Genomic DNA, 21,704 nt, shown 5'->3' on the forward strand with positions numbered 1-21,704 from the left:
CGGTGAGCAGAGCCGACACAGGGCTCAAACTCATGAACTGTGAGATCATGACCTGAGCCAAAGTCAGATGCTTAACCAACTGAGTCATCCAGGTGCCCCAAGCAAGAGGTGATTATTACAGGCATGCGCAGGTAAATGTTACATTCACTTGTTGATTAATTAAATAACTTACTCATTAAGCACACTTTAGTGTTATGTGCCGTGCACTTAAGTAAGGACTGAGCACAAAAAGAAAAGTGAATTGGTAAACCTTTTTGCAAGTTGAGGAAGTAGGAAGATAACTTCCAAAAGGGGGAATTAACATTAGAGTGCCCACTCTGTGCTGGGGTGATTATGTCATTTAATAACTCACGATTGTGTAATTTGTTGTCTTCTTCTTGCAGATAAACAGATGGGGTGTCAGAACTGTCAAGAATGGGCCCCGAGCCAGTCAGTAGTAAAGTGGACATTCTGTCCAGATCTAAGTGTAGAGTTTCTCCTCTCGTCACTGCACTGTGTTCCAGACACCTGATAGTCACTCTCGAAGCACATGTAGAAGTTTGCTGAGGATGCAGGGACATGGTCTAGAATCCACTATACGTGTCTCAGGTATTAGAGCAGAATTGAAGTCTCCCAACATTCTCACCCCATATGTATTACCTCTGCCTGTCAGCTTAGCCTTCTTTGTGCTTTCTAGGTGAGCTTTCCTTGCTCTTTCTGGGCCTCCCAGAGCTCCTGTCTTTGTCATAATTTGAGTTACACAGAAATGCGGACTTGACTCTGTAGTACCAAATCCACATCATTGAATCTAATCAATTTCGCCTGGGTTAGGGCTCTGTGCCTGGTTCAGGTGATTCTGGTTGGGCCTATGGTTGCCTCCTGGTATGGTGGTGGGGCAAAAGTTCCCAGTGAGAGGCAGGGGTGGAAAGGATTGTTGTCGTCTTCAAGTCTAGGCAGACATTTGGAGTGTTAACCACTATGGGTTCTAACTGAGCTCACCTCAAAGGGAAGCTGGGGTGGTCATCTACATTATTGAAACTGAAATCTTATTTCTTCACCATATTAATATTGAACAATATTCAGTGTTCTATTCATATGCACCTTGCTGTTTTTTTTAAAGTAACAATTTGAAGGCCATGTAATCACATTTTGAATGCAGGAGGAAAAGATTTTTCTGCTATATATAACTTATGCATAAATAACCAAATCCTTTTTAACACTCATGGGTAAAAATTAGCTCAAAGACACCTGCAAAGTTGTATCAGGTTGTTTTACCTAGTGTATATTCATTTTGAAATAATAGCTGATTTTCAGATAACCAAATCAAAACAGAATAGTCTTAAACCAAATTGCAACCTACATTCCAACTTACTCATAGTACGAGTACTTTTTTTGTGTCACCAAATACCAAATTGTGTCTTTATTGGAAATTTCACATTCCTCAATACTATGTATTTCCAGTGACATCATTAGCTAACATGGGGCTTAAAAAGAACACAAAACGCTGCATGCCTTTCCAAGCCTTAGCTTTGCTAGTAAGCAATTCAATTACACTTCTGCCAAAGTTTGTTTAAAGGAATGTAATTGTGAAAGTTTGTTTAAAGGAATATAATTCTTGATCTTACACAGTTTGGAGCATAAGCAAATCTCACTGTATACAAGAGAGGCCTACATCACAGAAGAGGCTGGAACTTGAGAGGTGCCCAAAGTAAGGCTAAATGTGGCTCCCGGATCCAGCTGGAAGGTAGATGTCAGACATGGAAGGCATCATGGCTACACTTTATGCACCAAAATGTCAGTTCTCTCAAGCAAATGACATTCTAGGTCCCAACTGTCTGAAGAAAGCAGTGAAAGAATTTGCAATGCCAATTCATGGACTAAAAAACCCCAAAGAGACAGTGTCTAACAGAAAAAGAGTAGGCATAAAAATACAATATGCAGTTAAATATATTTAATAGAAATATTAAAATAATCATTACATTTCCTCTCATTGCTGAAGCCATGAAAGAATATCACTTTTGTAATCAAGGTAATAATTTTTTTATCATGCAAAAAGGTATTTTTGTTATTACATTCATAAGCAGAGACTGTATTTCAAAACAAGTTTATATAGACTTCAAAAAGGCCTAGACTTAAAGTGAAATTTATTTAAATACTAGTAGTTACATAGTATGCTGCTGGCATACACATCTTCACAGTTCATAAAGTAAAAAAGCTAAACTTTTAAAGTCAGCTCTGAAATGGATGCATTTTCATTAATACATTCACTAGATAAGTCTGTTCTTCTAAAACAGGAGGAAAGACAGAAATAGGAGATATTCTTTAAAGAACAAACTCAACATGTCAGCAGCAAATTTCAGTTAAATTAAATTGGAAACAAATGTTCTGAGTAACCAAAATATAAAGTCAGTTCACCAGCTGAGACTGAAAATTAGGGTATAAATTGGAAGGCTTAAGAGAACTTTACAGAGCATACTGTGTGGTGATTTTTCCATCAAATAAATATTAAAAATGGAATTCTCAAATTTATGATTTAGGAACACAATTTTGATCTAGTCTATAAAATATACTCAGAGGAATCAAAGGCAGGTACCACCACCACCTAAAGTTATTCACAAGACCTGTGGAACCATGACCCCAGCCTCTAAGGTGTCTTCCTGAAGCTCCTTGTGATGGAGTTCATGGAATGGCATGTCTGCTGGGCCACGGGAAGCACCACTCACTCTCATATTAGATACAATGCTAATGACAGAATCAATGTGCTGATAAGTTTTTATTAGGGGAGATGGAAAGAATTCTCAAAACAGATTCATGGCTTAAAAGTGGATGAGTCCCCTCAAGAGCCTGGAGAGACATCATGAAATCACCCCGAGGTAATGAGCTTGGTCCCCTACGTTCATGTTCCGTGTCACACCAGCCAATGGTAGAGTCTCTAACAACATAATGAGTTTTGAGATAATATACTTTAGAGAAAAAAAAGGACAGTTCATTTTAAAGTAATTAAACTGTATTTTAGTTTCATAATTAACTGCACATATTTCCTTTATAATCTCTTAATAAACATGTCAACTTTACCAATAAAGTATTTTCCTTCATATTCTAATTAACAAGTTTTCTTTAACAATTTATAATAATAATCCATCTGCAAGTCTGATCTTGCAATAAACAGTCTTGTAACATTATTTTAAAAACCTAAATTCCAGTTGGTACTGTACCAAAATTTAACTTCAAAATTCACAGTACTGCCCAGAAACAGGCGGGTCCTGAGGTTCTACAGAAGAAGGGAGTGACTTCGTTCTTGGTGTTTTCATCTGGTAGCACACATGGGAGGTCACAAAGTCAAAGGGCTGTGGACTGGTATCAACACTTCAGGCTGCTGTACTTACTTCATACTTTTACTTCAAGCGGAGACTTTTAAAATACATCTGACATAGATATGTATAAATATATATAGATGTGAATATATACACACACTATTGGACAAAAGAATGACAGCAACGTATGTGAAACTTTTTTGCCAAATGGGTTCTATCTGGTAAATAAATAATGTTTTCCTGTCAATCTATCGAAGTCCAGACCAACTATGCAGATAGGATGCCCAGCCAGAGGAACGGGAAGCATTTTCTTCCTCACCTTTGGAAAGTTAAAAAAGAAAAAAAAAGGCATTAATCTTTTCATACCATACTTTGACATTACAAGTATGTTCTTGAACTTTCAGTATTTGCTTTCTCCATTAGACAATTCCAAAATAAACTCCCCAGCACAACTAAGTATTATTGACAATAAGGGGAATTTTTACATTCTTTTAAAACAGAAGCCTTACATAACTTAGAATCTAAACCCAATAGTTTTGTGGTAAACCTCAAAATGAAACCAAGACAAACAAAAAGCATTGTTTTTAATCATTTAAAAAAATTTTTTTAACGTTTATTTATTTTTGAGACACAGAGAGACAGAGCATGAACAGGGGAGGGGCAGAGAGAGAGGGAGACACAGAATCTGAAACAGGCTCCAGGCTCTGAGCTGTCAGCACAGAGCCCGACGCGGGGCTTGAACTCACAGACCATGAGATCATGACCTGAGCCGAAGTGGGACGCTTAACCGACCAAGCCACCCAGGCGCCCTGTAATCATTTTAAAATCAAATACACTGAGGTATAATTTACTCATGGTAAAATTCATCCTTTTTAGGTATAACACCACCATCCCTACCTTTTTGCCTTTTCTAGAAAGTCATAAATTTAATTACATTGTGTATCTTTGGAGTTTGGTTCCTTTCACTTAGGAGGATGCATTTGAGAATTGTCCATGTTCCGTGTGTATCAGTAGTTCATTCCTTTTTACTGCTGAGTAGATTCCTCTGTGTGGCTGTACCAGACTAGTTTGTTTTATTCATTTACCAGTGAAGGATATCTGAGCTGTTTCTATTTTTTTCCAATTTAAAATAAAACTGCTAAAAACGTTTGTGCATGGGTTTTTAATTTTAACATTTATTGAGAAATGATCTGCATACCATAAGATTCACCCTTTTAAAGTGTATCATTCAGTGGTTAGGTTTGTGCAGTTTGTTGTGTGAACAAAGGCTTTCATTTCTCTTGGATAAATACCTCTGAGTGGGATTGTTATTATACAGTAAGCATGTTTAACTTTATAAAAAAATGCTAAACTTTTCCCAGGGGATTATATCATTTTGTATTGAGTGTTCCAGTTTCCTTTTATCTTTTTTATGATCAACACAAACAAATCCTGTCTTAAAATTCAGAAAAATTCTGGGCTTCCAAGAAAATTTCAGACAAGGCCTCCTTTATTGTTGTCTTCTTACTATGACTTGAATATTAATATATATGATTTGCAAGTTTTACAACCTTAAAAAAAGTGAACCCCTCTTCTTATTATATGTCCTTTGCCACCTTCCCACTTCTCCCCAAAAGTGATGACTATTAAATTCAGTATACTCTCTCCCAGATGCTCTTCTGTGTTTTCAAGCATGTATAATGTATCACAAGTGGATCTCATGCAGAAAGGCATTTTCAAAATTTTAAATAGAGGAACTTTATTTTATTATTATTTAACCTTTTAAAAAATGTTTATTTTTGAGAGAGAGAGAGAGAGAGAGAGAGAGAGAGAGAGAGAGAGTGGGAGTGGGGAGGGGCAGAGAGAGACGGAGAGACAGAATCCCAAGCAGGCTCCACGCCATCAGCACAGATCCTGCCGTGGGACCGGAATCCTCAAACTGTGAGATCATGACCTGATCTGTGTCTCAGATCTGGCAGGACTCTGCCCCATGCAATGTTCTGGGCAGCTGTTTTTTTGTTTTTTGTTTTTTTAACGTTTATTTACTTTTGAGAGAGACAGAGACAGAATGCAAGTGGGTTAGGGGCAGAGAGAGAGGGAGACATAGATCCGAAGCAGGCTCCAGGCTCTGAGCTGTCAGCACAGAGCCTGACGCGGGGCTTGAACTCACGAGCCGTGAAATCATGACCTAAGCTGAAGCCGGCTGCTCAACCAAATGAGCCACCCAGGCACCCCTGGGGCAGCTGCTCCTCTCTGGTAAACAAGGACCACAGAAAGGCTGAGATAGGGTGTATTTGCTCCTGCACTGAGTAATTGCTCTCTTCTGATAAAATTCTACATCCTCTTCAAACCAAATCAGGCCCGTACAGTGAGTATGTGAGTGTTCTCTTCCTGCCAGTCTGGAGATGATCAAAAAAGCTTCACGGTCTTCACCTTTTTTCCTATTGAATTGTTAGCCTTTTTCTTTTTCTTTCTTTTTTTTTTCTTAATTGAGGTAAAATTGGTTCTTCTATTAGTTTTAGGTATTTTTCCTCTTTACTTACTTCTATAAAGTATTAGATTTTGGCAACACTGTACAGTAAGGAACAATACACAGTTCTGCAAATTATAACCTAGTTGGGGAGTAAAGATGTAGAGAAGCAAACTTTGCTCTTACTTGAGCAGCCAAGTTGAGATTCTAGTCTTTCAAAGAGAAGCACGATATGACCAACAACCTGCTTACCTCAAGTTGTGGCTCAAGAAGAAGAGAAATCCGCAGCCTGTGAATGGTGCTGGGATCCAACATGAGGGAAGCAGGGGAGTTAACATTTGCACCACATGCAGAGCAACAACCTATGCTACTGAGCAGTATTTCTTCATGTTACTTGTTTGGGGACTAACGTAGCACTTTGTGTTGTTTTGCCTTATGTAGAGATGTGACAGGCAGCTTTGAGCAGCTAATGACACTTGCCCGTGGGGCAAGTTGGGTCCTTATTGGGTGCTTATTACAAGGAGTTGGACATCACCTGTCAGAGGTAGAAAACCTACTTTATCCCCTAAGTTAATGTTTCTCAAATATTTGTGACCCAGATGCACAGAAAGGCAAACATCTGTCTGATACAGTCAGACAGAAACCAACATTCACACATATACCCAGGGAACTTCAAGAAACAATTCTTACCCTTATCAGATTCAAGATAGTCTGATGTTTGTCTCATTGTCTCAATTAAAAAAAATGTTCTGTATGTGATTCACCAAATTAATTTCAACATCCATTAGTGATTACCAACCTGAATGAAAAATATTGGTATAATCTCTACACAAAATCAGAGTATAAACCCTGCTTCAAAGGAGATGAAGGGGGCAAGAGGTACTTGTGTTCTTTGCTTTTATGGTCCCATTCCTTTCACTGTCAGGAAGAGCAGCCCTCAGACCCTCTCTTCTGGTACTCTGGACATCTGTAACGTGGTCTATTGTTTCCAAGTCCTGGTAAATGTCCTTGGTCTGGCTGATGGGGCCCAGGACCCTTTTCCGTAGTGTGGTGACAGGTTTCCTGTGCATGGCATTCCTTCTTGTATCTCTGACCTTCTACTTACCTTTTCCTTATACATGAAGTACATAGTTGAGCATTTCCAATGGAGGTGAATTCTTGAAGTTTCTATCAGAAAAGATCTTGAGAAATATTTTCTCAAGGTTCACAGTTATTGTTTTTTTTTAATGTTTATTTTTGAGAGTGCACGTATGCGCAGGAGCAGGGGAAGGGCAGAGAGGTGAACAGAGGATTGGAAGCTGACTCTGCACTGACAGCAGACAGCCTGACGTGGGGCTTGAACTCATGAACTGCAACATCATGACCTGAGCTGAAGTTGGACGCTTAACTGACTGAGCCACCCAGCTGCCCCAAGGTTCACATTTATATCTTATAGCATGCGAAAGACAGTACTCCACCAATGTCACGGAAAAGTACACTGTGAGCCTATCACTCCTTTAAAGGTAATGAGGTAATGGGTCTTCTTTTGAGACTTTTCTCTATTCTTTTAGGGGGCATTTTCACTTTTATGTGAAGAGGTACACTTCCTTTTATTTATCCTACTTGAAATTGTATTGAGATTTTTCAAATGTGTGGAGGGATGTCCTTCAGCAGCTCTGAAAAATTTTTAGCCACTCTCTTCAATACCATCTCTACCTCATTCTTTCCTGTCCTCTCCTTCTAGAACTTCAATTATTAAATATATGTTAGATGTCTTCATTCTATCCTCTAAATCTATTACTTTTCTGGGTTTTTTTTCCTCCATTGTGTTTCCATGCTGAATTCTGAATGATTCCTTCTGACCCATCTTCCAGTTTAATAATTCTTGCTTAAGCTGTATCTCTACCTGCTGCCAGACTACAGCTGTTTCTAATTCAATTTTTATAAGTTTTCTTTTGTTTGTTCACATAGATAAGAGATAAGTGAATAATCTTTATAACGTATAGTAGTTTAGGGAATTTTCGTATACGTTTACGGGACTTAGCAAAAAACCTGTATTAGAGTTCTGGGTTTCTAATGAGCTTCTTATATATACCCTGTGGGATGATCACTAACATCTGTGTTATCAGAACCCTTAAGTTAGTCTCTTTGAGATCTTTTAATCAACAGGCACTCAACTTACAGGAGCCACTTGAATGTAACACCTACATAACATTAAATATCTGGGCCTTAAAAAAGACTGTTAGATATGCTAAGTATTTTGAGATCATTTCATTGTAGTATGTTTTAATTTAAAAATACACATGTCATTCCTAAAGTCCTGGTTAATTTTACAATGAAAAAAATAGTTTTAACTTTGGTAGAATAAACAAAAAGTAATATATAAAAGCAAATTTATTATCAGGATAACTAAATTACAAAAAATGTACATTATGTATTCTTATTTTGGTTCTTGTGACAAAAATACAATTGTAGCTAAGGTAATGTGCCCTACAATTAGCAGAACTGAGGTTACTTGAGAATCTTCCTCCCTCATCATTACTCAGATATATTGTAAGACAACATTTTGAAAGAAACAATCAGCACTATGTATGAAGTATTTCTGCAAAACCAAAACCAACCAACCAAACAAACAAACAACAAACCCCGAATCGTATCAGTCCTCTAGATCAGGGGTTCTCAAGGTATAGTCACCAGACCAGGTCCCCAGAGCATCAGTATCATCTGGGAACTTGTTAAAAATGCGAACTCTTGAATCTATTGAATCAGAAACTTGGTGGGGAGGGGCGTGTCCAGCAATCTGAGTTTTAATCATTGCAACAGATGATTCTGATACCTGCTCAATTTTGAGCACCACTCTCCAGCATTACCAGTTTAATCAGGACTTATAGGGAATAGAAGAACATGTTAAAGAGCACCAACATGAGGTAAACCAGTCAAAAGTGGGACAACTGGACATTCTGCGCTTACTGATACGATGTCTCAGAAATTATACAACATTACCTATGAGGTATTTTTTGTTTCCCACCCCACCCATTTACACCTGGATCTAATCAGAGATCTAACTTCCTATTTATAGGCAATAATGGAACAAGTTAAATGCTATCTCCAAGTGCCAAATTCAGAACTGAGCTTCTGTAGGAAAATGACCAGTTTCTTCAAATAATAATCGACATACTACAAAAAAGAACATGGAAATGCTATAGATAATAACAATAAGACAAAGCTTAAGGGACATCAACCAGATACAGTGTGTGAGCCCTATTTGCGATGCTGTAGAAAGACATCTATGATAATGGGAACACTGAGGGTGAACTTGGTGTAGACAGCACAGGGGTCCAATACACAGCAAATATTTGCTGGGGAAATCATATGATGTGTGGAACTTGTTTTAAAATCTCTAGCTCTGCTCTTCCCCTGTCAAAAGAAGTCTGACCATGAGTTGAAAACTGTTAAAGATGACTGAGAACTATAAGGGACATGACAGTATTCTGCCTGCATGCTTGAAAGGGTCAGTGATAAAAACATTTGAAACTAACAAAAATTAAACCATGATCCTTAAGACGCAGTCTTAAGTCAGGTAACTACAGCAGCTATATGTGCATCATTTTAAAGGAGTTAATGAAATCACAGTATTAAATCTATTTGATAGAAAATCTAAACTCCAAACACAGGACAGCTTTAAAGCTGAATGTTCCTTAAGAAATGGACTGTTGGGTATGATATGGACCAAGTGTTGAGCCATATCATTGTTGCCTTTAGACTCTTTGGGGGAAAAGAGGTAAAGGTGGACATGAAGCAAGAAAGACTAAACCAACACAAGTTAAAAAAAAAAGTATCATATAAAATAAAACCACATTCTTTGATAGAATTCAATGCTAGAATTACAAGTCCACTATTCAAAAGATCTAACTAAACACTGTATTGTATTTTGATGCATCTTAAAATTACATAATGTTACCTTTTCAAATCTAGTCACAGGTTACACATATGATAGAACTCATATTTTAAGTCATAGTGTCATGAAAAAGATTGTAAGAGCACACACAAAGTCTCATCCACAAGGCAGCATTTAGTGTAAGTTATGAAACAGAAGTTCTAATACTTTCCTTCACGTACCTTGAGCAATTGCAGCAAGTTTTCCCTTTTCTTCAGGGCTGAGCTGCAGCATTGTATCTATAACAGGAAGCAGTCTTTCTTTCTCACTACCTGGTTTCAGGAAAATGAATTGGAGCAAGACATTCTTCAAGTACTCCAGGTTAGCTACAGACTTTTCTCGTTCCTGATTTCTTTCCAGTCTTCTTATTTCACTTTTGAGGAGCTGATATTAAATAAATGAGTTAAAAATGGTTTTAGGAGCTTTGGGTTAAAAATGGTGGACTGAACACATGCACTTTTCTTCCCTTCCTGCTGAAATGCCCCCCAAAAATGACTAAAAGAGAGTAGGAGAAAAGAAAAAAAGCAGATAGAAATATCAAGAAATTCCTAAAAGATGAGAAACAGATAAAGTGGACAAGACTCAGTCCAGCAGCTTACCAACTACCACTGACAGGAGGACACAATGGATTCCACAAAAATACCAAGAAGCTCCTGCCTCAGAAGTACAGAGGAGCACGGAAATTGGGGCTGAAAATGGGGGACTGATATAAAGCCTACATAGGTTGGTACTATGGTGCTCCCTCCATCTCCTGTTCTCTACAGAAAGTAAACCAGTGGGCTCAGGGCTGTGGAATAAGACATGCTGTGAAGAGGGCAAGCCAGAGTTTGAAAACAAGGGCCACAAACCCCTTCCCTGCCCTGCTCACAGACTGCAGGTAGTCACGGTGTCCACAGTGAAGTTATGTTTACATGATGCACAGCATTTCACCAAAACAAAAGCCAAGTCCATGACAGAGTAAATATAAGGAATATAAGATGATCTAAGATATTACCAAAAAAAATGGGGCAAAGGGTGATAGAAAAGATGGCAAAATGTTAAAGTCTTTGGAGATTTGTGGGTTGAAACAGACAAAAATAGTTATACTTCATCATTTTATGTTAGTCCAGGAAAGTTAGCAAACTCGGTCCTAAAATCTACGGTCATTCTGAAAAGTGACAATAAGGTCGAAGAAATCATTCAGGAATGTAAATTTGTGGAAATACAACATTTGAATAGTCACTTAGACTCATTGGACTAGTTAGCAATTTGTTATATGTGAAAATGTTTGGAATATGTAGAAAATGTTATTTTATACAGATGCATATTACAATATTTAGAAGTGAATGTCATAGTATATACAATTTACTATGAATAATGTAATAACTCAGTATAAAACAGTTAACTGAACAAGGAGAGCTGAGGCTCTCCACCGAAGGAGAGCCTATTTGGACAAGCATGTACAGGGCAGAAGCCATGTGCTCTCCAGACATACAAGAGCTGCAATGTTGCTCCCCACTTATCAGCTTCAATCATTTCTCTCATCAGTGATGTGAGGATTAAATGAGATGGTCTATGTAAAGCCAAGGGCCTGGCTCATGAGAATTGCACAATAAGTAATAGGACTATTTTTGGAGAAGTGACTTAGCAGTGAGCCTGGGTGCATTATGTAACCCTCAACTGCACCACAATCTATTACCATGTGTTTCTAGTGTCGCTTTTATTTATTTATTTTAATTTTTAAATTAAAAAAAAATTTTTAATTTACATCCAAATTAGTTAGCATATAGTGCAACAATGATTTCAGGAGTAGATTCCTTAATGCCCCTTACCCATTTAGCCCATCCCCCCTCCCACAACCCCTCCAGTAACCCTCTGTTTGTTCTCTATATTTAAGAGTCTCTTATGTTTTGTCCCCTCCCTGTTTATGTTATTTTTGCTTACGTTCCCTTATGTTCACCTGTTCTGTGTCTTAAAGTCCTCATATGAATGAAGTCATATGGTATTTGTCTTTCTCTAATTTTGCTTAGCATAATACCCTTAGTTCCATCCACATACTTGTAAATGGCAAGATTTCATTCTTTTTGATTGCCGAGTGATACTCCATTGTCTATATATACCATATATATAGAAGTATACTATATATACTTCTTTATCCATTCATCCATCGATGGATATTTGGGCTCCTTCCATACTTTGGCTATTATTATTAGTGCTGCTATTAACATTGGGGTGCATGTGCCCCTTCGAAACAGCATATCTGTATCCCTTTGGATAAATACCTCGTAGTGTAATTGCTGGATCGTACATAGTTCTATTTTTAATTTTTTGAGGAACTTCCATACTGTTTTCCAGAGTGGCTGCACCAGTTTGCATTCCCACCAGCAGTGCAAAAGAGATCCTCTTTCTCTGCCTCCTCACCAACATCTATTGATGCCCGAGTTGTTAATGTTAGCCATTCTGACAGGTGTGAGGTGGTATCTCATTGTGGTTTTGATTTGTATTTCCCTGATGATGAGTGATGTTGGGTATTTTTTAATGTGTCGGGTGGCCATATGGATGTCTTCCTTGGAGAAGTGTCTATTCATGTCTTTTTCCCTTTTCTTCACTGGATTATTTGTTTTTTGGGTGTTGAGTATGATAAGTTCTTTATAGATTTTGGATACTAACCCTTTATCTGATATGTCGTTTGCAAATATTTTCTCCCATTCCATCAGTTGCCTTTTAGTTTTGCTGATTGTTTCCTTCGTTGTGCAGGAGCTTTTTATTTTGGTGAGGTCCCAACAGTTAATTTTTGCTTTTGTTTCCCTTGCCTCCAGAGATGTATTAAGAAGTTGCTGCGGCCAAGGTCAAAGAGGTTTTTGCTTGCTTTCTCCTCGAGGATTTTGATGGCTTCCTGTCTCACATTTAGGCCTTTCATCCATTTTGAGTTTATTTTTGTGTATGGTGTAAGAAAGTGGTCCAGGTTCAGTTTTCTGCATATTGCTGTCCAATTTTCCCAGCACCAGTTGCTGAACAGACTGTCTTTATTCCATTGGATAGTCTTTCCTCCTTTGTCAAAGATTAGTTGGCCATACATTTGTGGTCCATTTCTGGGTTCTCTATTCTGACCATTGATCTGTGTGTCTGTTTTTGTGCCAGTACCATACTGTCCTGATGATTACAGCTTTGTAATACAGCTTGAATTCTGGGATTGTTATGCCTCTTTTCAAGATTGCTTTGGCTATTCAGGGTCTTTTCTGGATCCATATAAATTTTAGGATTGGTTGTTGTAGCTCTGTGAAGAATGCTGGTGTTATTTTGATAGGGATGGCATTGAATATGTAGATTGCTTTGGATAGTATTGACATTTTAACAGTATTTGTTCTTCCTATCCAGGAGCATGGATATTTTTCCATGTTTTTGTGTCTTCTTCAATTTCTTTCATAAGCTTTCTACAGTTTTCAGTGTATGATTTTTTTTCACCTCTTTGGTTATGTTTGTTCCTAGGTATTTTATGGTTTTTGGTGCAATTGTGAATGGGATCAATTCCTTGATTTCTCTTTCTGTTGCTTCATTGTTGGTGTATAGGAACGCAAGCAATTTCTGTGCATTGATTTTATATCCTGCGATTTTGCTGAATTCATGAATCAGTTCTAGCAGTTTTTTGTGGACTCTTTTGGGTTTTCCATATAGAGTATCATGTCATCTGTGAAGAGTGTAAGTTTGACCTCCTCCTGGCCAATGTGGATGCTTTTTATTTCTTTGTGTTGTCTGATTGCTGAGGCTAAGACTTCCAATACTATGTGGTGAGAGTGGACAATCTGTCTTGTTCCTGAGGATGATATTAGCATTGGGTCTTTCGTATATGGCTTTTATGATCTTGAGGTATGATCCTTCTATCCTTACTTTCTTGAGGGTTTTTTTTTTTAATCAAGAAAGGATGCTATATTTTGTTAAATGCTTTCTCTGCATCTTGAGATCATATGGTTCCTGTCCTTTCTTTCATTGATGTGATAAATCACATTGATTGTTTTGCGGATATTGAACCAGCCCTGCATCCCAGGTATAAATCCCACTGGATCGCCGTGAATAATTTTTTTAATGTATTGGTGGATCTGGTTGGCTAAAATCTTGTTGAGGATTTTTGCATCCATGTTCATCAGGGATATTGGTCTATAGTTCGTTCTCCTTTTTAGTGGGGTCTCTGGTTTTGGAATTAAGGTAATGTTGGACTCAAGAAAGAGTTTTGAAATTTCCCTTCCATTTCTATTTTTTGGAACAGCTTCAACAGAATACGTGTTAACTCTTCCTTAAATGTTTGGTAGATATTGGTTTTTTGTTCTCCTTTTTAGTGGCGTCTCTGGTTTTGGAATCAAGGTAATGCTGGCTTCATAGAAAGAGTTTGGAAGTTTTCTATTTTTTGGAACATTTCTATTTCTATATTTTGGAACAGCTTCCATTTCTATATTTTGGAACAGCTTCAAGAGAATAGGTGTTAACTCCTCTTTAAATGTAGGGTAGAATTCCCCTGGAAAGCCATCTGGCCCTGGACTCTTGTCTTTTTGGGATTTTTGATTATGAATTTGATTTCTTTATGGGTTATGGGTCTGTTCAAATTTTCTATTTCTTCCGGTTTCAGTTTTGATAGTGTATATGTTTCTAGGAATTTGTCCATTTCTTCCAGATTGCCCATTTTATTGGCATATAATTGCTCATAATATTCTCTTACTGTTGATTGTATTTCTGCTGTGTTGGTTGTGATCTCTCCTCTTTCATTGTTGATTTTATTTATTTGGGTCGTTTCCTTTTTTCTTTTTGATCCAACTGGCTAGTAGTTTATCAATGTTGTTAATTCTTTCGAAGAAACATCTTCTGGTTTCATCGATCTGTTCTACTGTCTTGTTTTGTTTTATTTTGGTTCTGATAGCATTATTTTGGCTCTAGTCTTTATTATTTCCTGTCTTCTGCTGGTTTTGAGTTTTATTTGCTGTTCTTTTTGCAGATCTTCAAGATGTAAGGCTAGGTTGTGTATCTGAGACCTTTCTTCCTTCTTTAGGAAGGCTTGGATTCTTATATACTTTCCTCTTATGACCGCCTTTGCTGTGTCCCAGAGGCTTTGGGTTGTAGTGTTATCATTTTCATTGGCTTCCATGCACTTTTTAATTTCCTCTTCACCTTCTTGGTTAGCCCATTCATTCTTTAGTAGGATGTTCTTTAGTCTCCAAGTATTTGTAACCTTTCCAAATTTTTTCTTGTGGTTAATTTCAAGTTTCATAGCACTGTGGTCTGAAAATATGCACGGTATGATCTCCATCTTTTTGTACTTGTTGAGGGCTGATTTATGTCCCAGTATGTGGTCTATTCTGGAGAACGATCTATGTGCACTAGAGACAAATGTATATTCCACTGCTTTAGGATGAAATCTTCTGCATATATATTAAGTCCATCTGGTCCAGTGTTTCATTCAAAGACATTGTTTCCTTGTTGGTTTTTTGATTAGATGATCTGTCTATTGCTGGAAGTGGGGGTGTTGAAGTCCCCTACTATTATGGTATTGTTATCAATGAGTTTTTTTATGTTTGTGATTAATTGATTTATATATTTGGGTGTTTCCACAGTTGGCGCATAAATGTTTACAACTGTCAGGTCTTCTTGGTGGATAGACCCCTTAATTATGATATAATGCCCTTCTTCATCTCTTGTTACAGTCTTTATTTTAAAGTCTAGATTGTCTGATATAAGTATAGCTACTCTGGCTTTCTTTTATTGACCATTAGCATGGCAGATGGTTCTCCATCCCCTTACTTTCAATCTGAAGGTATCTTTAGATTAAAGTGTGTGTCTTGTAAACAGCATATAGATGGATCTTGTTTTCTTACCCATTTTGTTACCCTATGTCTTTTGATTTGAGCATTTAGTCCATTGACGTTTAGAGTACTGAAAGATATGAATTTATTGCCATTATGTTGCTTGTGCTTGTAGAGTTGGGAGTTCCTGGTGGTGTTCTCTGGTCCTTTCTATCTTTGTTCCTTTTGGTCTTTATTTTTTTGTCTTTTCTCTCTCAGGGTGTCCCCCCTTAAAATTTCTTCCAGGGCTGGTTTAGTAGTCACAAACTCCTTTAATTTTTGTTTGTCTGGGAAACTTTTAATCTGTCCTTCTATTTTGAATGACAGCCTTGCTGGATAAAGAGTTCTTGGCTGCATATTTTTTCTGATTCACCACATTGAATATATCCTGCCACTCCTTTCTGGCTTGCCAAGTTTCTGTGGACAGGTCTGCTGCAAATCTGATTTGTCTTCCCTTGTAGGTTAAGGACTTTTTTTCCTTTGCTGCTTTCATCATTCTCTCCTTGCCTGAGTATTTTGTGAATTTGACTATGATAGGCCTTGATGATGGTTGGGTTTTTTTAATCTAATGGGAGTCCTCTGTGCTTCCTGGATTTTGATGTCTGTGTCTTCCCCCAGCTTAGGAAAGTTTTCTGCTATGATTTGCTCCCATAACCCTTCTACCTCTTTTTCTCTCTCTTCATCTTCTGGGACCCCTATGATTCTAACGTTGTTCCTTTTTAATGAGTCACTGATTTCTCTAATTCTTAAATTGTGCTCTTTTTCCTTAGTCTCCCTCTTTTTTTCTGCTTCATTATTCTCCATAAGTTTGTCCTCTATATCACTGATTCTCTGCTCTGTCTCATCCATCCTTGACGCCATGGCATCCATTCAAGATTTCAGCTCAGTTACAATATTTTTTATTTCATCCTGACTGGCTTTTACTTCTTTTATCTCTGCAGAAAGGGATTCTAATCTATTTTCGAATCCAGCTAGTATTATTATTGTGCTTCTAAATTCTGATTCAGACATCTTGCTTGTATCTGTGTTAGTTAAGCCTCTTTCATTTCTTCCTGCTCTTTCTTTTGGGGTGAATTCCTTTATTTCATCATTTTGAAGAGAAAAAAGGAATTAATGAGGTAAAAAAATTAAAATTAAAAAAATATTAAAATTGAAAAATTAAACACGCGCACACACACCCACACACACAAAACTCAAATAAGTGATGATAGATCCTAAGTGTGTTTTAGTCTGGGTGTTGAAAGGGGCTTAATAGATCAGAGAAAAAGGGAAAGAAAGAAGGAAAAAAAGGAAATCTTTTGAAAATTTGAAGAAATGAATAGATTAAAGTAGAATAAAATGAAGTGATGGAAATAAAATAGAATTCAAAAAAATTTACATAAATGTAAAAAATATAATAGAAAAAAATTAAAGAAAAATATTTGTAATAAAAATTGAAAACAAAAATGAAGTTTTTCTCTTTCTGTATCCAAGAAAAAGAAATGAAAAAGAGAAAAAAGGAAAAGAAAAAAAAGGGAAAATTGAATAAATGGACCAGTGAACAGACTGAAATATGATAGAAACGACTTCATTTTTCTCTAGAAGTCCAACTATGAATAGCTTTAATAATATGAATAGCTTTAATAATAGCTTTAGTTTAGTCCATAAACTAAGCAGATGGAGAGACTCATGCTCCTGAAGAGCGAGGTTGGCCTGGTTGGGTGGGGCTTAGTGTAACGGCTCATTCTTCACTAGATGGTGCTGCTTAGCTTACTGGGGTGGATTGGTGTGGCGCTTGTAGGTGTGTATATGCATGTGCAAGAGCGGTGATAATGGTGTCATCCAGCTACCCAGTCTCTCGTATCAGAACTCTGTTCTCCCTGATCAGCAATCACACACACATCCTTTGTCTTAAGTACCGTCCTTTGTCTTCGGCTCCTGTCCACTCCCCGGCTTTACACAGTCTGTGGCCATGCCCCAGGCAGAACCTCCCTCCTGAGTTTTATCTCACATGTGGCTGTTTTTCCCCACCCCTTACTTCTGAGGAACTGTGGCTTTGACCTGTTCTGTCCCTCTGCGGGAGGGTGTCACCAAGCAATGGCCAGGTGCTGGCTGCACCCAGGAACATTCGTGGGACTGCGCTGCTGCTGGTACCCAGGGACTGCGGCTAGGTGCCAGCCCACCCCAGAAAAAGTTCACGCAATCGGGTAGCAGCAGCATTTTAGGGATTATGACAAATCACCACACACATTTGGCACCAGGCTTCACCCCCAGCAACCTTGTTCCAGAACCAGTAGATACGGTTGTTCTTCCAGGTCCACTGGGGCCTTGCCTTTGGGGGAGTCACAGAGCCTCTACCAGGTGTCCTCCCAGCAGGGGAACTGCCTCTCCCATGTGGTCCAAAGACCCCCAGGCTTCACTCTGCTCCTGGGGATTCACTCTTCTCACCAGAGCATCGCCAGGTATTGTGTTGCAGAGCTTCAGACTCTGTACTTGCCCTGTTTATAGAGTCTTAACAGAGTTTAAACCCTTTCTTTTTCCTTTCTCCATTTTTAGTTGAGTCCCTGCAGCTGTTTCCATGGTTCTACTTTCTTTCCAGCTGCTTTGGTCGGGGGGGGGGTGCTTTTCCCGTATTCTCCCCACCTCCATCCTCTCCACATGCAAAAATGGCTCCCTGCCCTCCACGGCCTCTCTCTTCCCCAGTTCACCTCTCTGTGCTACGTACCTGCTGAATTTTGTGGTTCAAGTTGTGCAGATTGTTGTGTTAATCCTCAGTTTTCTAGGTGTGCAGGATGGTTTAGTGTTGATCTGGCTGTATCTCATGGACATGAGACACAAGAAAAACTTCCATGCTGTTCTGCCATCTTGGCTTCTCCCTTCTACTGTTGCTTTTAAATAGGAAAGCTTCCTATGCTACCTTCCTATCTCTACCCACAATTGTGATAAGTAGTTTAGGGCCATAAATATCAGCTGAATGATATGAATGAGAAGTGTCTACGGTTTATCTTTAGAACTTAAGGGCCCATACCTATTTGAGTTTTACATAAGCACATGTGGAACAATGACTTGTGAACCTACTCTAATCTATTTCTGAATCTATTATGGTTTCTTAGAAAAAGCAGGAATTAAAGTAGTCTTCCTATATATAACACATACCAAAGCAAGTAGTATTTCTCAGTTTCAGGAATGTAGTGTCATAAACAATCAAGATGTGATGGATGTGTCTCATCTGTGAGAGTAGGGGGTGCGGTCAAGAAAACCAATCTGGTACAAAGAGTATTTTCTGGGTGGCAGTGTTTGATCTTACCTTAATTTGCTCCATAAGGATTGCATTGGTTGCTTCTGTTTCCCGAAGCAGGACATTTAAGTGATCAGCGCTTTTTGTGGTAGAACTGAGCTTTTGAACCAATTCTTCTTTGGTAAATTCAGCATGCCATAAAGGAGGCTCTGCAAGATGTTGTTCCAGTAATTAATTCTCAAAATCAGAGATTATAGATGAAGATTCTAAGTAAGAAATATATCTAAGTATGGATATTTTAGTTTGCAATATTACTCAGGTCCACTCTCTGTCATTCTTCTATTCAACATATCTCCGTTACATGTTGAATGTAACACTAATAAGGCAGAATCTCTGTTGTAAAGCATGTAATCTAACTGCATTCAAGTTCTATGAACCCCAGTTCTAGAATTTGTAGACAGTTCTATCAGTTTCACTACTCACACTCCTCTATGTCCCAAGAGTTTATGTCATTTTACTTATAAACAAGGGGAGTAGTAACATTCACCAATCGTTTATATCATGGATGCTTGTAAGAATTTTATATGAAGTGGGTAGGTATCATTATTCAAATTTTATAGAGAAGGAACAGGCTCGAAGTTGACAAGGAATTTTGGCAGATCTGATTCTTGAGTCTGCTGCCAGTCTCTCATGATGCCTCCATGCCATTACTACTAACCTTGCCTGGACGACTAACTGCAGTTTCCACCCACACCACAATCAGTGACCATGGACACAAACACTCCTTACTCTAGATCCTGAAACTTCAGTTAGAGGATAGAGTCTCTCTGAATTATGAACATTAATGTTCATGACAGGTAAGACTAACATGTACCAAAACTTTACCATATTTAAATACGTTTAGCACTACTAAGTCACCCAGAGGAATAAATGAAAGCTGTCAGTTTCTTAGAAGGGTGAGAGAATAGTTCATCCTACTTTCTAATACTACATAGCTTACAACCATCTATTTCTGGCTCAAGCTTAGAGCAGAACTAGCATTAAAAACAAACAAACAATTGCTTCATTCTGTAGAAGAGTCTTCCATTTGGGGTGGAACACTGAAAGAAATTTTCCTAGAGTAGTTAAAAAAAACAAGTATAACTTAAGGGTTAGGATTTATTAGATAAGACAACAGAGCTAAATAAGAAAAACATACCCAAAGAGAGAGACTTACCAAGTTTAGTTTCAGGAGAATTAAGCAGTTGCTCTAAAGACTGTGTGTGAGTGCCAGAGGAAGATACAGACTCTGTGTCAGTTGTCTCCATTCCTTCTCCCTCCTCCCGGGTTATGGTGTACATGTCTGGTAGGGGAAGGTCTGTGCTTCTCCTTTCTCGAAGGTTCTTCAAAGGTTGGTGGGAAGAAGCTGGGCCTATTAAATTTTTTTTTTAAAAGTGTGAGATTGTTCGAAACCATGGATTCAGCATTCACTAAGATACACGATGAGATTAAAATGATCATAGGGATGTCAAATGGTATGATAGGGAATTTGAAGAACTAGAAGACAAGTAATAGGTGCATAAAGAATTTCTAAGCTAGGGGCGCCTGGGTGGCTCAGTCGGTTGGGCGTCTGACTTCGGCTCAGGTCATGATCTCGTGGTCCGTGAGTTCGAGCCCCACATCGGGCTCTGGGCTGACAGCTCAGAGCCTGGAGCCTGTTTTGGATTCTGTGTCTCCCTCTCTCTCTGACCCTTCCCTACTCATGCTCTGTCTCTCTCTGTCTCAAAAATAAATAAATGTTAAAAAAAAAATTAAAAAAAAGAATTTCTGTCAGTACTAAAAATTTATTAAAATAGAAGTTATTGAACTTTTAATCACTTAAATAATTTCAACAGAAGCTATAAATTAATTGCTACCACCTAGATAAAATATACTATTAAATATTGTAATAGAGCTATACTGTTGCAAAATACTGGCAGAAATTCTAAAACTAGACTCTGTTTTTGAGGATTAGTTATTTCAGATAGCTGCATGCTTTCTGACACAACACTCTTGCTGAAATTTCCTGGACAGATATTCTTGTTTATTACTGCCTTACACCTTTACCTCTGCTGGTTCCTACCACTGCCTCTTCATAACTTCAGTGTTTAGCCAAAGAAAGGCCTAGCACCCAGGGCAGGGATCTATTACACTCCTCAGGCCAGGCTTTCCTGTTTGCTGATAATGAACACTTGCATAGATCTGTAAGATCTGTAAGGCACTTTCAAACACATTACTTTATTAATCCCAAGAAACCCAAAGGTCAGAGAAATTAAATGACTTTGTCCAAGGTATCATAGTAGGGTTAGGGGTAAGAATTCTAACCCAGATCTGTTAAATTCCAATTTCATTTATTTTCCATTCCATGAAGTTACCTCATTTCTTTCTTTCTTTTAAGGTTTATTTATTTTGAGAGAGAGAGAGAGAGAGAGAGAGAGAGAGAGAGAATATGCACATGAACAGGGGAGGGGCAGAGAGAGAGGGAGGGAGAAAGAATTCTAAGCAGGCTCCATGCTCAATCTCATGAACCATGAGATCATGACTGAGCCGAAATCAAGAGTCGGACACTTAATCAACTGAGCCACCATGGCACCCATCTAATTAAGCAGAAATTTTAAAGGGAAGAAACTATATTGGCCAATTGATCCTACAAGTTCATTGTTGCCCAGTTGCTGTTAGTAAGCTGCTAACTCTCATAATCCTAATCACAAAACAGATACATTTGGTGATCAACAGTGGAGAACATCAGATTCAGTGAATACTGGAATTTGGATACATGTCATGAGACTGCAGGTTATGTCTGAGTGAGAGAACAGGAAATAGTGTCACACAGAGGGTAACAAACACGTGAAAGTCAGTACTGTAAGAGGTGAGGAGGTGGCTATAAGTATAATCAACAAGGGTTCAAATGGTTCAAATATCTTCTCAGTAAGCTAATCCAAAATTCATTGGCACTGGCTTTCACCTGATACATTTTCTATTTTCTTATGAACTTGTGGAGAAT

General features: G+C 38.1%; 1 protein-coding gene across 4 annotated transcripts in view; it reads right to left on the reverse strand.

Moving 5' to 3' along the window:
* Window positions 1-1,915: 1,915 nt before the first annotated feature.
* GCC2 (GRIP and coiled-coil domain containing 2) overlaps window positions 1,916-21,704 on the reverse strand; it is a 64,972-nt gene continuing 45,183 nt past the window's right edge. For 3 of the 4 annotated variants that reach the window (XM_015074789.3, XM_053200359.1, XM_027069401.2), the window contains exons 20-23: window positions 19,899-20,093; window positions 18,752-18,891; window positions 9,841-10,042; window positions 1,916-3,612 (exon numbers count right to left, since the gene is read on the reverse strand). In XM_015074789.3, the coding sequence (XP_014930275.2) occupies window positions 3,542-3,612; window positions 9,841-10,042; window positions 18,752-18,891; window positions 19,899-20,093 (608 nt within the window). In that variant the 3' untranslated portion in view covers window positions 1,916-3,541. The remainder of the gene's footprint in view (window positions 3,613-9,840; window positions 10,043-18,751; window positions 18,892-19,898; window positions 20,094-21,704) is intronic. The other variant, XM_053200358.1, reaches the window with a different exon arrangement.

The sequence above is a fragment of the Acinonyx jubatus genome, chromosome A3, assembly GCF_027475565.1.
Source record: "Acinonyx jubatus isolate Ajub_Pintada_27869175 chromosome A3, VMU_Ajub_asm_v1.0, whole genome shotgun sequence".
Taxonomy (NCBI): Eukaryota; Metazoa; Chordata; class Mammalia; order Carnivora; family Felidae; genus Acinonyx; species Acinonyx jubatus.